This window comes from Diabrotica undecimpunctata, chromosome 6, assembly GCF_040954645.1.
Source record: "Diabrotica undecimpunctata isolate CICGRU chromosome 6, icDiaUnde3, whole genome shotgun sequence".
NCBI lineage: Eukaryota > Metazoa > Arthropoda > Insecta > Coleoptera > Chrysomelidae > Diabrotica > Diabrotica undecimpunctata.
The window spans coordinates 155,143,843-155,165,779 of NC_092808.1; the positions used below are offsets into that span (position 1 = coordinate 155,143,843).

General features: G+C 35.3%; 1 protein-coding gene across 1 annotated transcript in view; it reads left to right on the top strand.

Moving 5' to 3' along the window:
* CycT (Cyclin T) overlaps positions 1 to 21,937 on the top strand; it is a 56,977-nt gene that overhangs the window by 16,114 nt on the left and 18,926 nt on the right. Inside the window, exons 2-8 of the mRNA XM_072535883.1 lie at positions 6,934 to 7,146; positions 7,824 to 7,991; positions 10,431 to 10,713; positions 11,269 to 11,329; positions 14,807 to 16,121; positions 16,908 to 17,442; positions 18,941 to 19,033. Coding sequence (XP_072391984.1) covers positions 6,934 to 7,146; positions 7,824 to 7,991; positions 10,431 to 10,713; positions 11,269 to 11,329; positions 14,807 to 16,121; positions 16,908 to 17,442; positions 18,941 to 19,033 — 2,668 coding nt within the window. The remainder of the gene's footprint in view (positions 1 to 6,933; positions 7,147 to 7,823; positions 7,992 to 10,430; positions 10,714 to 11,268; positions 11,330 to 14,806; positions 16,122 to 16,907; positions 17,443 to 18,940; positions 19,034 to 21,937) is intronic.

Genomic DNA, 21,937 nt, shown 5'->3' on the forward strand with positions numbered 1-21,937 from the left:
CCGGTGCTTTATTGTTCTATAATTTTTCTACTGCTGCTCTAATCTCGGCTATTGTTGGTGGAGTCTTTTCTCTGTTGTCTGCTTGGTCTAATCGTATATCAGGGGTCGTCTCTCTCCGATCTCCTTCAAACTTTTCCGTAAAATGTTCTGTCCATCTACTTAGTATCTCTTGCTGTTCTGTCAATATATTACCTTCCTTATCTCTACACATCGTTGTTCTCGGTTTGAAGTCTTTTCTGCTTTTGTTTAGTCTCTGATAAAATTTTCTTGTCTCTGTTAATTTACTTAGTTCTTGTAGTTCTTGAAATTCTTTGTTCATATATTCTCTCTTTTTTCTTCGGTGAGTTTTCTTTTCTTCTTTGCGTAGTCGTTTATATTCTTCCTCTGCTTGTCGGGTTCTGTGCCCCTGTTGCATCAGTAAATATGCTCTGTTTTTTTTGTCTGTGATGATCTGACATTCTTCGTCAAACCAGTCATTCGTTCTTGTTTTTCTTTCTCTGCCTTTTATGCCTAGTACTTCTTTAGCTGCCTCTTTTATGATGTCTCTGCATTCTTCCCACTCTTTATTTAGGTTTTCATGTGTTATTCTGTTTTCTAGTTTGTTGTTTATCTTTTCTTTATACTCTTTATTTTTGTTTGTTTCTTTGAGTCTTTCTACCTTGTATCGTTCATGTTTAGAGCCTCTTTCCTTTTTGATGTTTGAAATTCTAGCCCTTACCCTACTTTCGACCAGGTAGTGATCAGAATCCGCATTTGCCCCTCTTCTAGTGCGGACGTTTATTATATTCGATTGGTGTCTCGAGTCTACAATAACATGATCTATCATATTTACTGTAAGTCCATCCGGGGATTTCCAGGTACCTTTGTGTATATCTTTGCGAGCGAAGTATGTGCTGGCAATCACCATGTTAAGTGATCTTGCTAGGTTTATTAACCTATTGCCATTGTCATTTGATTGCTCATGGAGACTGTGCCTGCCTATTGTGGGTTGGAATTGCTGTTCTTTTCCAACTATGGCGTTTAGGTCTCCATAGATTATTTTTATATCATTTTTTGGGCATAACTGATATGCGGACTCTAATTCTCATCAGTCATAAAAATCTTCTTTAATTTCCTCTTCTTTTTCTTCTGTCGGGGCATGCGCATTAATTAGACTGTAGTTAAAGAAACGACCTTTAACTCTTAAAATGCAAAATAATGAAATTTAACTTGCGTTAAATGTCAGAATTCGGTGACTTTTCTCTGCAAGTTTCTACTCCCCAGCTATTAATTAGTATTACTCTTGGAACTCTTTTTTTTGTTCTAAGCATATCCATTCCGCCAGGCTTCTAGCTCCATAAAATCGTGTCTAAATATTTATTCTATTAGAGATTTTATCATATCGAAATTCGCGTGGTAAGGCACTTTTAACTTATCAAAATTTACAACTTTATTTGCTTCAAAAGCATAATTACCAAACTGAATAATCTGTGGAATGTGAATCTCGCTCCAAATGAAAATTCGGCCGCAAATGATGTCCTCAAAAACTCTAAAACGCTAAAACCAATAACAATTTTTGCTCTGATAGACAGAAACCATTCCAAGACTGATCCTCTAACATTATATCTGTTAATACTTCAGTCGCTAGAGACGAAAATGCCACTGAACTTCTTTCATTAGAACGACTTTAATTATATTGTTTTTTACGTGTAGAATTCGATATTGTTACTATAAATTTAAGAATGAAATATAGTTTAAGGCTGACATTAAGATTTGTATTTCTAAAATCATCTACAGAAATCATTAAATTATAAAAAATATACTTGAAAAAGTTAAGTAAAATTACAAATGCGGTTCGCGGTTCATACATTAATTTGACCTAGCAACGTGTCGCGATCACACAGTTCGTTTCGTAAACACGAGACAGCGTCATTCATAGGGTCATTCGAACGATAGGGTCACATAATGTGATTGTATCAATCACGGGTCTTCGAAAAGATCAGATCTTTGTGAACGGATCGTTCTTGACCTCCTCATCACTAGTTTTGGCAACAGATGTGAGGCATTTGAAATATGCTTAAAAAACGTTGAATTTAAACTTTCATATAACAACAGATCTAAAACTTTTAAAACTTTTTTTTTCAATTACGCTAGTACGTTTTTCAAAAGAACCATACTTCTGCTAAAACTACACCCAAAATCGTCTTCTTGGAGACATTTCCAGTGACGTGCGATCGTTTGTAATGTAAAACATTAAGTTCTGCGTTTTTTATTCATATTTCAAATGCCTCATATTTGTTGCCACAAATCAAAATTGAAATTTCATGTCATAGGGAGAGGGGTTATAGGGAGAAGCCCGAGGGTAAAAGTGGTAAACTTTTTTGCATCTTTTTTGGGTTCCCAAAATTAATATTCTCGGCAAAAATCAGCTGGTTCGTATGATTTTTAAGGGTCAACGCTCTGACGACTGGACTATAATAACAGTCAAATTAATAAATTGCTGTGCCTGTTGATTTCCCTTTTTAATAACCATTGTTGTAACTCTTTAACACGATATTGTTTTGCATATTTAATACCCTGGACATAATAGAAGACTGAAAAAACTTATTGATAGAAACATTTTCAGGTTTGAATAAGTCTTCATTTTTATGTAATGATTATCAGTGCAGTTTTTAAAGTCTCAGAAAGAAATACCAACGTTGAATGAGTTATTAATATATTCTAAAACTTGAACAAGACAAACCAAAAATTTGATGATCTTTGTGGGAATTATTAAGCTACTTCTCAATCTTGCAATGTTCTGTAATGAGAACTCTGACTATATCAATTCCTTTAAAACATCTATGCAATTTCCCACTTATTCTGCAGTTCAATGGTTTATCATAAATTGTGCTTAAATTTGCTACGTTTGGGTATGTGTCACCATCATTATTATTTCCTAAAAATCCTCTGCTGTTGGATTTCTTAAATAATTCATTGTGGTTGGTGTGTACCAGTTCAATAACAAACATCATCATCATTATTATCAGTCTTTACGGGTTAGGCTCTCTGGCCTGTTTCGTTCTTTCACTCCGTCTCTTCCTGGAGCTTCCAACGTTTCTTTCACCTTTCGGTTTGTACACTACACACTAATACACTAATTTCATTATTCATTCTGTCCAGATGGTATTTCCAGTTGTTTCGATATTTTGCAATGTTGTCATTAAGGGCAAGTCCCATTCGTTCAACCCTCGTATATCCTCTACCACTTCTCAAAAATGTTATGTTGACAGCCTGGATCTTATTTTCATCTTTTTTTTTTGTTAAGGTCCACTTTCCGCTGTCATTTAGAATTGTTGAAAATGTCATTGTTTTATAAAAATTCATTTTTGTATATATTCCCGTGTGTTTTCCTACGAATTTTCTATTTCCGCACATATTAATTAAAAAACATCACAACAATAGAAAACGTGTCATGTTCGAGGTCGCAATTCAACAGCTTCCCAAATATAGGTTTTTGTTTGGTTGTACCATCTGCTAATTAATGATACAAAGTTGAAGTTCAATACCAATTTTCAATTGTAATATTATAATCGCGATTTTAAGATTTTTTTATTTTACTCCCAATAGTTTTTTCAAGGCACTCATTCAAGACAAGTATAAATTAAAACACATTTATGCTTCTTAATTTCAGTGTAATTCGGATGATTAACAGCGAACAAAAAGCAGGTTTCACATCTTCTTGGTGTGCCTATCCGTGCCGAATGTTGGCGATCATCATGTAAATATTTATCTTGTTTGATGTAAGATGTTCCATATTCTGTGTTTCTCCACAATCACAGTTCACATCATCTTGGTCTATTTTTCCCCATTTTCTCAGTTTGATTTTACTGGAGCGACCCCCGTTCTTATCCTATTCATAGTTTTCTACGTTTTAAAGTCTAGGGACTGGCCGGTCCACTGAACCTGGGGAAGAGGAAAATACTCAGGCGGTTCATCCTGCACTGTTCCAAGGAAGTTTTTCCTAGATTTTAGTCGCTTTCTTGGTGTTCGAGCTTTGTATGGGACATGCCGCTCATCCGCGATCTGTTTAATTTTCTCTATGTGCTCTGCAACGCCTCTGCGCGTTGAGGGTCCTGTAAAACCCGCTGTTTTATATAAATTTGAGAGTGGCGTTGGTTTCATGCATCCTGTTACTACCTTGCATGTCTCATTTAGCGCAGTATCAACTTGTTTGGTGTGGGCAGATCTGCCCCAAATGGGGCACTCATATTCTGCAGTTGAGAAACACAGTGCCTGTGCCGTTGTTCTTAAAAGGCCAGGACGTGCACACCATTTACTTCCCGTTAGTTTTCTGAGTATGCTGTTCCTAGTTGTTACTTTCCCTCTCGTTTTTATTCAATGTTGTCTGTAGGTGAGGGACCGGTCCAGAGTTACTCCAAGATATATAGGTTGGTTTGTGTGTTCTAATGTATTACCATTCCATGCAATTTGGAGTTTTTGCTTGGCTTCCTTTGCGCGAAGGTGGAAAGCGCAGACTTGGGTTTTAGAAGGATTGTGTCTCAGGGAATTCTGCAGGTAGTACGCTGTCATTGTTTTTAAGGCAGTTTCGAGTTTCTCCTCCACTTCTTCAAAACTATTTCCTTGAGCACATATTGCAAGATCGTCAGCATAGAGGAAGTGCTTGGTTTCGATCGGCGTAGGTTGGTCGTTTGTGTAAATATTGAAGAGCATTGGTACTAAAAACTTCCCTGTGGGAGGCCGTTTTTTTGAACTCTCCACCTACTTACTTTACTCTCCAGCCTAACGAAAAAACGTCTGTTTTGCAGTAAGGAATATACGACCTTACCCAGACCGTCAAATCTACGAAAGCAGCACATGTTATAAGTTTTTCTTCAAAGCCCTCTTCAATGTGTTCTGTTAGTGCGAGGACTTGACCGGTGCAGGATTTGCCGGGTCTGAATCCTCCTTGTTGTGGGATGAGGTGCTTGTCGACAGTTTTTTCTATTCAGGCGAGTATGAGTCTCTCGTCTAGTTTACAACAGCGAAATAGGTCTGTAGCTACTGGGATTTTCTGGGTCCTTTCCTGGTTTTAACAAGGCTATTACTTTAGATTTCCTCCACGATATTGGAATTTCGCAGGATTTGCAGCACGTGTTATACAGTTGCAAGATCCAGTTTTTTGCTCCTTGGCCTAGATGCTTTATTTGTTCACTGCATATATCATCCACACCTACAGCTTTCCCGTTTTTTAACCTATTCATACCGTCGTGGAGTTGTTTCAGTGTAAAAGGAGTTCCTAGGTAGTTTGTCTCCGAATCCAATCTTCTTCTAGTGTTTGGGTCCTTATATCGGTTCGTAGTTCTTCCATTCATAAGGAGTTGAGCAACGACTTGGTTTGCTGTAACCTTGCAAGGTGGTTTATGTTCTTTTGGATCACCGCTAAGTTTTTTTACAAGGTTCCATGCTATTTTGCTACTATGTGTCATTGTCCATTTTTTCCAGGGTCTCAATCCACTTTTCCTGTCTGGCTTGACTTAGCTGTTGGAGTAGTACCGTTCCGCGGTCAACCATTTCTTGGGTAAAATGGTCAGTGGAATAGAAGGTTTAGTATGTTATCATTAGTTCTTTGGACTCGCTGGACATCCCGGGAACATATTGTTGTCTACATCCTCTGGGGATAGCTTTTCTAGACACATTTTTGAGTACTTCTACAAATTTTTCGTAGTTCTCTACTCTTGGTTCAAGACGTAGCAGCTCAGACTCTAGCATGCCTGCATACTTTTGCCAGTTTGCATTTTTGAAGTTAAATCTCCTTCTGAATGGAGTAGCTTGTGGTCTGACAATTTAGAATGTTAATTAAAGTTAAGAAACTTTTTCGGTCTGACATATTGCACTGTAGACTTCCTAATATCACTTAGTTTGTTGGGTAAATGGTACGTTAATGCCGGACATTTCCCTAATATATGTTTGATTGTTAACTTTTCTTCGCAGTTGTCACATCTTGGTTCTTGTTCGTTGGAAAACACATGGCTATTAGTTAATCACGTATGTCCCAGCCGGAGTCGCGTTAATATTACCTGGTCTCTGCGACTTATTGGTAATGTGGGCCAGGGTTTTATCGATTTTTTACTTAGCTTGACCGACGACACTTTCCACTTTTCTTTCCACATATATTCACTTTTACGTCCGCACTCGTAAATGTTTCAGTACACTCTGCACTATCACTAGTTGCAGCTTCTTTTGCAGCGTTATCTGCCTCTTCATTTCCTTGAATTCCGATATGGGATGGTATCCAGAAGAATATAATATTTTTTTCATTCAGTTGAGCGGTATAAACTTCTTGTTTTATCTTGATGGCCAAAGGATTAGTTGGGCAGACATATTGGATTGACTGTACGGAACTTAGAGAGTCTGTGAGTATAATATAATAGGTATTATTGGATACGTTGACAGCAAGGGTGGTTTGGTATAGAGCATATAGTATATTCTCGCAATACGAAATTTATAATTTGTTTTTAAATAAATCGTTTTTAAAAACTGTCTCGGAACGGCAGAAACTATCAGTCGCGAGTTATATCAGAAAATGTGTGTGTTTTGGACTGTCGCCTAAAACACTGCAATATCTGACTCAGAGTTTGGCAAATTTCTACCAGTTGTTAATTAAGTCGTCATACTTTGTAAAGAAAAATAGTATTCCAGATCCATTTTATGTTTTAGGTTGCGACTAAGTGGTTTTTTCGTTTGTCTCGCAAACTGTCCACTTGCAAAATTGATCAACTAATTGAGAGCTTTCATTTGACACATACTTTGACATTAATTAACTATTATATTTATTTTAACGTAAGTATAATAACTATTTTGTAGATTATGCTAAAAGGACACACAGGTTATAATTTTATATTGTACAATAACCCCTTTTTATGTACGACCAACATTTTTTTGTCGAAATTTTCCTTAATGCTAGATAAACAGATCACAGTTATGTATCAACACGGCCATAGTGTACATGCACCGTTTCTATGTTTTCCATTCGTTCACGAAGTTTCCGTGGCACCAGATGGCAGCAGCGGCGTTATTTTTAGCGGCCAAAGTCGAGGAACAACCTAGGAAATTAGAATACGTCATTAGGGTAGCAAATATGTGCAAAAACGGGAGAGATACAAATATTGATGTGAATTCAGAAAGGTAAATATACAATTTTTAGTTATGTAATACTGTAAATTTAACTGTACGACAATAATGATAGGTGGAAAGAACGGTCTTCGTTAATCTGAATAAATCCTAATCTTATATTGTTTCATATGTTCACTTCCAAATTTACTATACTCGTGTGTAATTGCCCCACGTTGGGCGCCAATATCAAAAATAAACTTAGCTGTTCTTTCTAGTTGTGCTGGTGTTCACGTGTTGGTAGCGGCTGGTCTGAAGGTTGCTGTATAGTCGAGCTTCCATGAAGGGACCTATTACTGTCTCTTTCATTTTAAGATATGGTCATTCCTCGATGGACCCTAATGAATAAATACTCTAACGTACCAGTACTGAAAGAACACACCATTTTAATTCACAAATTTGTTTCTCTATGCAGGCAGATAAAAAGAGAGCCAAGATCGTCATTTGTCGGTTTAAATATCAGCAGACTCCACTAGTTAAAAAGGATATTTCATAATAATTTCTTCTGGTACGTTTTGTTGACAATATTTTTAAACAAATTCACGGACCATGAGTTGTTGTCACCATTTAACGGTATCTTCGCCGTCATCGAGACACAGGACTTGTTTTAAAGTTGTCTTTTTTTCATCCCTAATGATTTAAGGAAATTTCATTGTCTTTTGGCAATTAAAGCGATTGATTGTTTTTTACAGGTATATTAGTCAATCCCAGGATTTGGTGTTTAACGAAAACGTTTTACTTCAAACTCTAGGATTCGACGTGGCCATAGACCATCCACATACCCACGTGGTAAGGTGCTGTCATCTCGTTAGGGCTAGTAAAGACCTCGCGCAGACTTCCTATTTTATGGCTAGTAATAGGTAAGTTCAATAGTCTACACATTATTTAGCGTTATTTTTAGTTTTACACGAGTATTATGTGGTTTTTGTGATGGCCTAGTACAAGATATACACTCAGATGCAAAAAACGCAACGGAGAAAGTTTTGGTCAAATTCAAAGTATTTCAATTTTTGTATTTTTAGCCCTATTTTGATGATTTTTTTTAGCACACTGTGTATAAATTTATAAATTTTAATTTGGTATAGTCAGTTTTTTGATAAACTTTTATATGACTATTGTACGGGGTTAATTAAAACGTGGTTTTATTGTCCTAACTTTGAAACATCCTGTGGAATAATTCCGTTTGCGAATTTTCGTAAAACCTTATTTTTCGGTTGCAACCATGTCTCCTAAGCATTGTGTTTTTTGTTTCATGTCAAAATATGCCTTGGTTCATTTTTTAGAGCCAAATAAATTTGCAACCCACAATTTAGGACTTTTTTAATCATGACTATTTTGGAGTTATTCTGTAATACGACGAGGTGGCTTTGGTGACTTATTATTATGTCATATTGACACTTACATTTTGTTTACCTATGATTGATTATGGTTCTTAGTGTCGAAGCCGTTGCTCTGGTTGAAGATGGGCGAAATTATGAATATGTAGCTAGAGTACTACACACTCATCTCTATACCATCCAAAGGATAGTGGAACGTTTTATACGAACTGGAACAAACAAGCGTAAAGCGGGAAGTGGCAAGAAGCGGAAAACTACCGCTTAGATGATCATTTTATATAAGTCAACGCTTCGCGGGATCGTCATTTAACAGCAATGCAAACAAAAAATCAGCTTCAAGAGGTTCGAGGCAATAATGTAAGTGTATTTACAGTTCGTCGAAGATTACATGCATTTGGTTTGCAAAGTTGCAGACCAGCAACTGGTCCCAAATTACTTCCACGGCACAGAGTGGCTACACTACAATTCTTCAGGGAACATTTACCTTAGAATTTAGGACAATGGAGTAATGTTCTTTTTACGGATGAGTCGAGATACTATCTTCACTCATCAGATGGGAGAGAACGAGTATGGCGTCGAACTGGAGAGAGATTTGCGGAGTACGCTTTCAATCCCCGCGTTAGCCATGGAGGGGGTTCGGTCATGGTATGGGCAGGAATATCCCGAGAGGCGCACACTGAATTGGTATTTATTGAGGGTTCGTTGACTGCACACCGGTATATTGAGTAAATCTTAGCGAATCACGTAGTACCCTTTTCTCAATAATCAGCGATGATTTTCTATTAATTCAAGATAAAGCGCGAACTGGCTCTATTTCAATGTGTGTCACAATATTTAGAGGAAATTGGTATTAATAAAATGAACTGGCAAGCGTTTTCGCCAGATCTGAACCCAATAGAGCCCGTTTGGGACATGCTTGGTAGAAGGGGTCGCGAAGTCGCACCAGCCTCACTTAACGAACTTCGCTTGGCTCTAGAAGAGGAATGGCAAAACATCCAGCAAGATGATATTCGCAACCTCATTGACAGTATGAGCCGACGTGCACAGGCAGTTATAGAGGCTAGGGGAGGCAATACAAAGTATTAAGTTATTTTTTAGTAGTTTTTCTTTGTCATTTGCGTACTTAAGTTTAAGGTACATTTAAGTTGTTTTTTTATGTTTTGTTATTGTTATCATTGTTCATTAAAACCAAGATCATGTCGTTGCTTTTAATCATTATTTAAATACTGTGCTTCTGAGATGTCGATATGACATTCCTTCGATATCAGTCATCAAAGCTCCTCGTCGTATTACAAAATAATATAAAATATCATGGTAATAATAGGAAAAGTCGTAAATTGTGGGTGTGCAAAGTCATTTCGTTCCTAAAAATGTACCAATCCATATTTTTACATGAAACAAAAAACATAATACTTAGAAGACATGGTTGCAACCGAAAAACAAGGTTTTACGAAAATCCGCTAATGGAATTATTCCACAGGATGTTTCAAAGTTTGGATAAGAAACCACCTTTCGATTAACCCTATATAATAAAGTCAAATACAAAATTTGATTAAAAAAGTCACTATACTAAATTAAAATTTATAAATTTTTATACAGTGTGCTAAAAAAAATCATCAAAATAGGGCTAAAATTAAAAAAACTGAAATACTTTGAATTTGACCAAAATTTTCTCTATTGCGTTTTTTTTGCATCTGAGTGTATATTTTTATTTGAGTATGTATACACTTTCTGTAATTTTATAGTAACGTTAAATTAACCACATGGTTCGAGCATACATAAAAACCACATCGTGTTTTATCATCCGAATAAAATTTAGTCACACAGAATTTTGTCAGTACAAATATTTTCACGAGCTTCTTTTTGAATGATTAGAAATAATTATAGGCGTGACTTTAGTAATTATTGAACAATTATCGTTGTGATAAATATATTCTAAAACTTTTTTCTGTTTTGTTACAGTTTACATTTAACGACAATGTGTATACAGTATAAACCGACGGTGGTTGCTTGTTTCTGTATCCTGGTAGCTTGTAAGTGGTCCAACTGGGAGATCCCGTTGTCGTACGAAAAGAAGGAGTGGTATTCATACGTGGATCCCACGGTGACGGCGGAATTGTTGCAACAATTAACAGAAGAATTTTTGGTGATATTCGAAAAGTGTCCTTCCAGGCTCAAGGAGAAGATTATGGCTATAGCTGATAACGTTAATCATATACCTTCTCATCATATTCCTTCGCCTTTTGTAAGTATCTTTAAGTGACGATTTTTCTTATAAATGCACAGAATTTGTTAAAATACTATAAAAAATATTGAAGTGAAACGTGAATTTTCTCCGTGTTCTCCCTTCCTTTCCCTCTTTCTCCCTTCCTTTCACACTTTCTCACTTACTTTCCCACTTTCTCCCTTCCTCTCCCTTTTTCTTTCTCTCCCTCTCCGTCAGCCCTTTCAATCTCTATCCCTTTTTCTCACCCCTTCTCTCTCTCTCTCCCTATTTATCTCTCACCCTGCTCCTACCCTCACGTGCCTTGCTTAAACGTTTTAAAAACTTATAAGACATTCCAGAAGATCTTTCTAGATTTTGCAACTGTAATCTATTTATTTTCGGTTTGAAAATCGATACGAAGTAGTAGAAATACAGGTAATAAGAAGAAGAAGAACGAGTATTTTTCTTCAAAAGTACGAAAAACTGTCCTCTCGAATTCAAAATGTCTAAAAGCTTTCTCTGAAGAATGACGTTTTTAGATATCGACAAATCTGGTGCCATTTTTTTTTTTGTAGCTTCTTGTCTTTGTTTCAGGATGATCCGAAGAAAAAACTTCCGCAAGAAGACGGGAAAGACGGCCACCACAGATCGTCGGGTTAGTCTGACTTAATTTAATTACACTTTTGTTTAGGCAAAAAACAAAGAGCTGTCGGAAAAGTGGCGATAAAAAATATTTATCGACTTCAAGGTTTGAAATTCAAAATTTTTATTTATTACATTCATACATTATAATTTTTATTTAAAGTGTCACAATTTTATGCATTTTATGCACTTTTTTTTATTTTTTAACAGTATTTTTTAAGTATTCTGTCAGTATTGTGAAGATGTGCAGTAATGTGTGAATTGATATGGACACAAGTGATAAAATTTGAACATTTATTAGTCATACAGTAAAAGCTCCGTTAACCGAAATATTTGGGGGGGAGGCCGTTTCGGATAACAAGAATTTCGGTTAAAAATAAAATTGTTTTTTATAGTATTCTTGGTCAAAGTATTAGTATTAAAAAATACTATGATATGATTTCGTAATGTTTTCTAATAAGTAAATACAGAATAAAGTAATAAAATTAAGGAAAATGAACAAGTTTAACATGCTTTTTTAAAGAAATCTTCTATTTTCTTTTGCGTTTTTGTTTGACAACGATTTTTTGCAGCTATATCTCTTCATCGTTCATTTGCAGAACGTCATGAGTTTGCCTCATTCGATTGTTCGACGAAACGTAAAGCAATCTGAAAAGGACAAAACTTTATGCAAAAAAAAAACAAAAATTAAAAACCTAGTCCGGTCCCTAATTAATTAGGCCTACTGTATAAAATTCTTACCTCTACGGCATTGAAAATCATTGAAGGCAGCGCGAGTCGGCGGTCTCGTGCTGCCTGTTGTCTGTTGGGTCGCCATCTTCGTCGTTTGATACGCTCAGGTTGTCTGAATGAAGAACCATATCAATGATGTCCTGGTCGATGAATTCACTTTCTGAGTCATCGGCTGCTAACCACTCACGTATCTCTTCTTGGATAATTTCTTCACATCCCGACAAAATTTTTTATTAAAGTTTTAATTTTTTCTGTCGTTTCTTTACAATTTTCTTCTTCAGGATCGTCAATCAAAATCCCATCAAAAAGTTTGTTCCAGCATTTAAAGATTTGATCTTGGCCCACGACTCAGCATACCAATAAACAACATGTTTCATTGTTAAAGATTTGAGAATCAACACTTTTGGATTTATTTGTCTTCTGTGATAACAAATGTCTTAAGAATGTTCCTCTATAATGTCTGTTGAATGTCTCTATTACTCCGTGGTCTAACGGCTGAATTAAGCTCGTGACATTCGCTGGCCAAAATCTGACAATTGTCACCATTTTGTAGATTTGAGGGTGAGTTGGCACATTGTCAACAAGCAACAATGCTTTGATGGGAAGGTTTTTTGATTTTAAAAAAGATTTTACACTTGGGACGAATTCATGTTCGAACCGTTCTGAAAATAAAGTAGTCGACATCCATGAGCTTTTTGGGCCCCTATAAAAAGCTGTAAGTGCTTTTTCGGAAATATCTTTTAGAGCTCTTGGTTTTTTTGATTTCCCAACACACATAGGCATCAATCGGTGAGTGAAATTAATGGATTTGTTTACGTTTTGCGATAAAAATTTAATTTTTATTGACGAAATTATTGAAACAGCCGTTTCGGTTAAACGAGGTTTCGGTTAAGGGAGGTTTTACTGTATATGAAAAAAAAAAGGATGAATAATACAATTTAAATTGTTTTAATGGGATATATGTCCTTCCTTGGCTTATTATAACTTCTTGAAAGCTTTTGGCATATAATTAACAAGCTTTTTTTTATAGAAACCATACATGAAACCACATATATTTCCAATCGGTTTAAGATCCAGTATTTTTCCTGGTCCTTTGAGGCATAATAAGGTTTAGTCCTTGAAATATTTCATTATGAGTAACAATTTTCTGTTTTTTGCAAGTTCATCACGCTTCTATCGGCACAAGCGGACCGGTTCCGTTAAAAGAAAAGCAGCCACCTTCTTCACCGGAGGTTTTATTATCTAATCAGCTGCCGTATGTTTTCGTTGTCATAACAAATGATGAAATTTTCTTTAAGAAACGATTTTATAGGGTGGGCCACTGAACCCATTTCACCCTAATTGACAAATATTCGTTGGGTTTCGTGGTCGATTTTTGTTCCAAACGAGACAAACATCTTACCATTTGTCAACCCTCCCATTAGTATAGAGATACATCGATAGACTATTCAGACATCCATGATTTTTCTTTGTATATTAACTCCATTTTTATTAAAAATTATTAATTTATTGAAAGTATTACATCTTTTAAAGATAAACTCCATACATCTTATCATTTGTCATACTTCTTATCATTAAAGAGACCCATCAATGGAATATTCAGACATCCATAATTTTTCTTTTTATATTAACTCTATTTTTGTGAGAAATTATCAATTTATTGAAAGTGTTACACCTTTTAAAAATTAAACTCTACGCCTATGTTTCGATAATGTGTCACTTTTGTTGCTTCACATAAAAAACTACATTAAAACGAGTCATTCTGAATTTGTTCCTTATTTTCTTCCACGTATCGTAGATTTTTTTTACAATTCTGGGTAATCTGGTTTCTTCCATCGTTTTCTATAAAGATTTTCTAGATTCTACGAATACCGTGTGGATCAGTCGGATTTTCTTGCTGTTCTAATCGCAATTAATTGTTCTATCTTCAGATATAACTTCCGGCTATCTCCGATTTCATTTGGGATACATTTTTCATCTTTTTCTTTTACCATTTTCCCATATCACCAGCACATATAGCTTTCATTTATTCATGATATTCATTTCAGAATTCTGTACCAGCTTCTACTGATGTCAGTCAATAGCCGAATAGATTATTCCCCATAAACTATTACAATTTTGGCCCAAAATGATTACAGTACAAAATCACGAATCAATCAAAACACTTTCGAGATCTAAACTGAACTAAAGAAAAAATCAAGGTTGGAAAGGTTTTTGAATTTTCATTGGTGTAGCAAATGTCTTTTACTTGGTAACAGGAAGACATAGGTAGACTGATATTCCGAGTTTAATTACCTATTTGCTATCATTTTACGATTATCTGTCTAAAATTATCTAAAAACTAAAAAACAATTATTTGGTCTCTGAATATACTGCTCAGCAGACCACACTTTTAATATTATTAAACAATATTATCCTAAAAATACTCTATAATTTAACAGATTTGAAAAAAAAAACGATAAACCAAACATACTGTAGTTATTTAAAATATATTCACCTTTGTAACAGCCTAAAAGAAGTAAAATTTGTGGAAAATATGTCCTGTTCACATTAATTCGCATAATACTGTAAGAATATTAAAGTTGTGTAAGGTTTCCTATTAGCCAGATTTGGCTACGTCTGATTTTCACATGTTACCAAGCAATATGCGTTGTCCTTTTGGACAACGCATATTGATCTATAGGAAGTGCACACACTTTTCATTATTGATCTTTAAAATTATCGGGAAAGCCTTAAATTTCAATGTTGATTCTTTCAGGTTCCGACAACGACCCTCACAAACATAGATCGTCTCGGCCGCATGATATGGGCAGCAGTTCACAACACCAAAGAGAACGAGATAGAGAGAGAGAACGTCGGGAACGACAACAGCAGCATCAAAAGGCAATCATGGGCAATAGTAGTAATAGCAGTCTAAGTAGCAGCAGTAGTAGTATGAAATCTCACAGTAGTCATCATAGGCCTGATCGACCGGATCGTCCAGATCGACCGGATCGTTCAGATCGACCGGATCGTCCAGACCGACCCGATCGTTCAGACCGACCTGATCGACCGGATCGCCAAGATCGACCCGACAGGCCGGATAGGCCAGATCGACAGCCTGTGGACCCGAAGATGAAGCCTCCCTCGCGTCCTCACACCATGCCTTACCCCCAACCTAAAGACATCCTTAGAGAAGCAGCTGCTAGAGACTCACCTTTCGGATTAGCCAGAGATACTACGAGGGAATATCCCAAGGACGCCCATATGGCTCGATCCGATAACAAAGACCCAAGCAAACGAGACCATCAATACAAACTAAACAATCAAGCTGAAGTGAATAATGTTAACGCTTATAACGACTTAAGGTTGAATTATCCTCCAGAAAAACAAAGACTTGATCCCAACGGTAGACCTAGAATAGACCACAAGGTACCTTCGTCGGGTGTGTCGCGTAGTAGGCCGGAAGAACAGAAATCTCATCTAGAAAATATCAAAAAACATTTAAGTTCAGCTCCTCCTGATAAAAACAATAGTTTCCCAACCAAGCCTGTCAACGCAGGTATGCATAACGAAGTTCCAAAATCCGTCCCTAAGATAATTACGCCAGTCAGTTCAAGTGCGCAGCCGAAACTAACGCATACGAACAGTGGTACGTACGCGCCGCCAGTTAATAGTGAATTTAAAATAAAAACTGAACCGGTAACTGTGAAAGAAGAAGTTCCTATACCGGCAGTAATAAAAAGACCTAGTTTATTTTCTCCCGAGAAAACCCCGCCTCACAAAGACATTGTTCCTACCGTCGTTCCGGAAAACCCGGCTTTCCTTTCGCCGCTAGTGTCTCCGGTCGAAATAAAAAGAGAGCGGAACTATTCTAGTAGCTCGGAACCAGAGCTAAGGCCTGTGATGAAGAAAATCGATCAAGTTGAAGGTTTCGAAAATCTTATGAGGGACAATACAATAGGAATCGACGACACTCGACAAACGCCCGATCATACTGCTCATTTGTTGAAAGTTAAATTGGAAGATGAGAGTCCTTTGCAGGACATTATTGTACCAGAGGTCGTTGAGAGTAACGGCGAAATTATTAATAGGTAATAAACGTTATACTTTTAATTGGGTGATTATTTTAAAAGGCAACAAAATGGCTTCCTTAGTAGGCAATGTTCAATTAATTCATTAAATCACTTTTTTCTTATAAAAAATAACATTTTTAAAATTTTTGCCTCTAAAATTTTTTTTGGGGCAGTTCAAAGTTTTTTCACCAAAATCGTACAATTATTCTCTTTTTTTTTTTTAAGCAAAAAATCTTGTTAATTTTATTTGGACACCTATAATTTTTGAATTCATGTTGTGGTATTTTTATGCTTTTCCTTTAATTTTTAGGAGAACAACTACTAAATCCTTTTTTTTATTCTGGTAAAATAAGGCGGGTTAATTGTGTATTTTTTTTTCGTTTAATCGAGCATTTTGTACTTTGTAGTGATGAAATATGAATCTTAAAATTTCTGCCCTTAAAACATTTAGAGATGGCTCAAATATTTTTTCCTCCCAAAAACTTATTTTTCGTCCCCTACAAAAAAAAAAAAAAAACATTATTTAGGTGTCATTAATTTTTTGCAGGTTATTTTATCTTTGAGTATCATCAAAATAAATAAAAAAAATGTGTAGGGGTTTTTAGAGGCACCTATAAATATTTAGGAGGCGTGTATTTAACAATTTTTTTGGATTTATTTTTAAGGATTTTTAAATATTTTCGAATAGTTTCCTGAACTTAAATTTTTTTTCTACTTAAAACACCTTACCATGCATGCTTTTCCATATATTTCTTGTTGGTTTGGATGTAATCAAATATTTTAATACTATTTGTTTTATTCTAGGACATCAGCAGCGATGGTAAATGGTCTACAAACATCGGACCCGACTGTAATAAGTAATTTATTAAAAGAAGCCTCGACGGCTTCTCATCTCCCGACTGTAATACCTCCAGAACCCACACACGAAACTCAGACTGACAAAAACCACTACCACCACAAAAGTAAAAAGAAGAACAAGGACAAGCACAAGCACAAAGACAAGAACCGCGAGGACAAAGAAAAGAAGAAGAAGCATAAAGATAAGGATCGCGAAAAGCACAGACACAAAGATAAAGCGCCGGAAGTGACGGCGGTACCCGTCAAAGAGCCGCTGAAGCTTAAAATACCCAAAGATAAAATAATCATGGAGCCAGCTCCGTCGGAGCCCCCGCAAGGACTGAAGATTAAAATACCTAAGAATATAATCAATACTGAGAACATTTCCGAGCTGTCCAATAATCCTCCACCTATAGGCATCAAACTGAAGATACCCAAAGAGAAGCTCAATAATTGCCCTAATATCGAAAGTAGTGCATCTAGGAAAAGGGAGAGAGACAAGGTAGGTCTTTTGTTTGATTATTGCATTCGAGATTTTAATTGCATCAAATATTTCTTCTTTTATCTGCTTCCAAAGATTTTCGATTGGGTTAAGGTCTGGCAAATTAACAGGTCAGTCGATGGAAGAATTTTTGTTGCATCTTAAATAAGCAATATAATTAAGGAAGTCTTTTTGTTGATGGCTGTCGCAAATACTAAGTCTAGCACTCCCAGAAGCTTCTTCCTCTCGTCCATGTGAGTTCGCTCCATAAAATCCCAAATATTGACCGTGTCACATCTTTCTTTCGATATTATTCAGATCTGCGCTATTTTCTCGCGCTATTCATGAGAGTCTGGAGAGTTGATTCGCTCTAAAAACAAGCCAAGCAATATATTTCTCACTTTAGAATTGTCGAAAAATTGATAAATCGTAAAGTACAATATTGAATCTTGATATGTGTCTAATTGTTATTTGACCAATTCGTATGAAAATTCCTGGTCCATTATTTTAGTGACTCATCCACTAATTTAATAATCTATAGCATTCAAATAGTTAAATAAAATTTCCAAGAAATCAAAGTTCCAATTATGTTAATATTATAATAGTTGTAGGCGTTCAATAGAGATGCCTAAGACATCTAAATAGTCCTGATCTTACTCAATATGATGATAAACCAATTTTAATTAATGGAATGAATAAAACTGTTTCAAAATGTTGAAAAATAACGTTAACGTCCACCTCTAACGGTTCATTAGAACTACTGCTCCACAGTCAGATTTCGTACAGGTCTGGATCTGCCCTCGTTGCGTATTTCATGTATAATGCTATAATGTATTCATGTATAATGATTAATGTATAATGCTTAATATTAAACAGGTAATAATTACTTTACCAAAATATGAACTCGTACACACATTACGCCAATGTTAACAAATATTATTTATATTACTTTCATAATTTTTTATTGGCTTTTACTATATTCCTTCACCTGCTCCTGCAATGTAGGATTTTCGTTTTTTTTTGTTGAAGTCATTTTTTACACAAATACATTGATTGTGATTTGCTTTTTTTTATATTATTTCATTTTTGATTCCTCTCCCATATTTTTCTTTCTTAATTCTTTTGCACCTTTCTCATTCTTTCTTTTGTTCCATGAATACACGTTCAATTGCGTAACAATTACGTCATTTTAAATTATTTTTTTAGTTTTTTTTGCCACTAGTTTTTATTTTATTAACGATTGCAGCATTTATTGAGACATAAACATTGACGTAAGTAAATATATCATTAGTGATATTTGGGCTTCCTTTTCGCTTTAAGTTGTTCTTTTTTGTTATTTTTCTTCTAAATATTGTACATCCACAGCGGATCAATCTTTAATATTCCCTTAGGAGCCAAATAATTCCCCCAAATTTGCAATGCAATGTTTAAATACCGAATGAGTTTTTTTTTGCGTTCCGCTCTTGAGTAGTGTGTTTTTTTTCCAGTATTTGTGAATTATAAATATATTTTTTTCCAGGATCGAGGTTCCCCAGATGGACCTGCATCCAAAATATCAAAATCCAGTATTAAAGAATCTAAAACAAACGGCAGATACTCCAATAACAATAAGGTAAGCCCTAACGTAGATAACAATATTCAAAATGTCCAACAACAAACGAATTTTGTAACTAATCAAACAAAGGAGAACACTAACAACTTTCAGATGTACACCGCACCCCCACCTCTTCCTCCTCCACCACCGCCACCACCAGCACAACAGGCACTACCGCATGTGCAGATGTATTACTACAACCAAATGCCCCCACCACCTATGCCCAATGTAAACGTCCCGCCGCCTTCGTACATGTACCAGTATTATAATCAGGGCTACATGTACCAAAGGAGCGGGATGTACGCGCACCCGCCTCCCATGCAGGCCCCGCTTCCTGTAATGCACAGTAGCAACTCTAGACCGCCTCTACCAATGGACGCTCCACCACAAGCGCCACCGCCACCTCCAGAATAGTTAAATTCGATAGTTAGAAGAAATAAAGCCACGCAAGGCAGTGAACTATTAGAAATTAAACAGAAAGTTGCTAGTTTTAAGGGAATTAAACGAAAAAACTAAAAAAGTGGGCTCATTCTTGAATATATATTAGAAATATGCTTAAAAGTATTAAAACTGGCATTGCTTAACATCTTTGGAAATTGTGTATGCTATATTTAATGCCGTTGGTTCCATATCATTGCTTCTGAGCTTATGCGCTCGTTGGTTGTTTTCTTTGAGGTTAGACCTCTGCAAACAAAATTATACAAACCTTGTTGGGTTGTTTTTTTTTTGTTTTTTATCTCAAAATTGTATGAAATCACGTCAGTTGTTTTACGTAAAAGACTGGACGACATTCCTTGTTTCCATTCCTATTTATTTTTATCATAGCCCAATTCGTATGGGACAAGTTACCTCTGTTTAACGGTTTCCTATAAGCTTTTGTTCATCAACAATGCAACTCGAACTGAAGGATCCAAACGTTCTGATCACGATTTATTTCTGCAGCCTAAACGTTCCAGTTTTAAGACTCGTGAAACTCACCATCTACATCCAGTCATAACTGTGCTGGAAAATTTTTAAATGGACGTAAAATTTCTAAAGATTTTCTTTATGTCTTAGTTTAGAAAATTTTTGTAATTTCTTTAGGTAACTCCTATGAAATAATAGTAAAATGATCATTTTTATCTCTTTCTTGAAAAAAGAAACTATTTTTCCAAATAAAAGTCGTTGTGCCAACTTTGTAGAGTATATACTAACAGTATAATAGTCAACCAGTATCCTCTGTCTTCCAAGAATTAATTTATACACAAATATTCTCTGTATACTGTTATTATTCAATTGCTAGTGTCGGCGATAGGAAAAATAAAAAAAATCGAGCCAAAATTCTTAATTGTCCACTCTTTAGCTATGATTTATAACACTTTAGACTAAATATGCTCAATATTGTGGTAAGTTACCGAGAAAATCACTATTTTAAGCTATTTATAAGTTTGTTTGTAAGACGGAACTTAATATTGGTATGCTTACTGAATAGTTACTATAAGTAATAAAAAAAAAATGCTCAAAAAGAGAGTATTAAGAAAATGATGTGTACTTATATTAAAAGTTAAGTTGTTCCTTTAAAAACAGATATTTTTCTTATTCTTATTGTTTTCGGCGTTACCATACAAGTGAGATTCTCTTTTTATTTCTCTGCTGGGTGCAGCAAGTTTTTATTACATACAGACCACCAAATTTTTTGCTCTATTACCTGCCTACGCCCACCTTCTTGGTCCCCATCACTTTTTTGTCCTCTAGTTTTTTCTGGATCAAAACTTTTACTCCCCTTAACTTGTCGGCCCGTTACAAGCGATATACAGTTTTAATCCAGTATGTTTAGACGTTTTTGACTACTTTTTGTGTTACCTAATTAGATATGAGATCAAAGTTTATAACATCTCCCGAAGATGTTTATTTAAATTGACGTGAACGTGGTAATGAATTATTTTAGTAATGAATATTAATTGATTGATAAAATTATTCCTTACCACACAAAAATATTGACAGGTGACGTCTGACAGACACATTGGTATACATTAACGGCTTATGCCCACCTTTTTAATTTCCATCTCTGTTTCGTATCCTGTTATCTCCAAACCACAACTTTACTTATCTATGTCAGTTTGAACTGAATTAATTATAATTACAATATAATTATTAATTAATTGATAAAGCTATATATTAAATACAAAAACAGTGACATATGACGTATGACAAAGAACAAATATTAAATAATTCAGTGGGTTTTAGTCTTGCTTTTACTTATTTAGTCTTGACTGCCGCGATGAACGGTTAAGTGGCAATGTTTTTTGGTCAGTAAACTGTGATGGCGTCTACTTAACATCTCCTTTAATCCACATTAATTATTTAAATCACTCTCAAATTCGCTATTAAGAGATATTTCTTGTATTTGTAAATAAACATTCCAATGACTTTCTTGTCGTAGTACAGGAACACTTACACATTCAAATCAGGAAGAAATCAGGTTCTCAGACATTTTTAGTACTAAACATTGACTTCTATTCTTGTATTATAACAAATTATATTAAATTATTCTTAAAAAATATTAGCATTAAGGAATCATTGGTTTTATTTAGAATACCTTCAGAGACGTACTGAAAATGTTACTGACTTGGCAGCTTTGCAAATTTTTCAGTTGATTAAAAACTTCGATCGGTTCTTCAGCATTATAGATATTATTGTCACACCTTGGAGGTCACATTTTACGTGTAAATCAATCCAGTACATGCTATTTTTCACATTTAATTGCACAAAAATGCAAAACACCGATTAAACGTTAGGATAATTTTTTTATATTTTGGCTCGAGCAAGAAAATATTCAAAAATATTCACGTATATACTGGGAGTGTAATTACATATCACCTATATATAAAAACGCTTTTAACTAAAAGACTAAACCATGTCAATCATTTTTGCATCACTTAT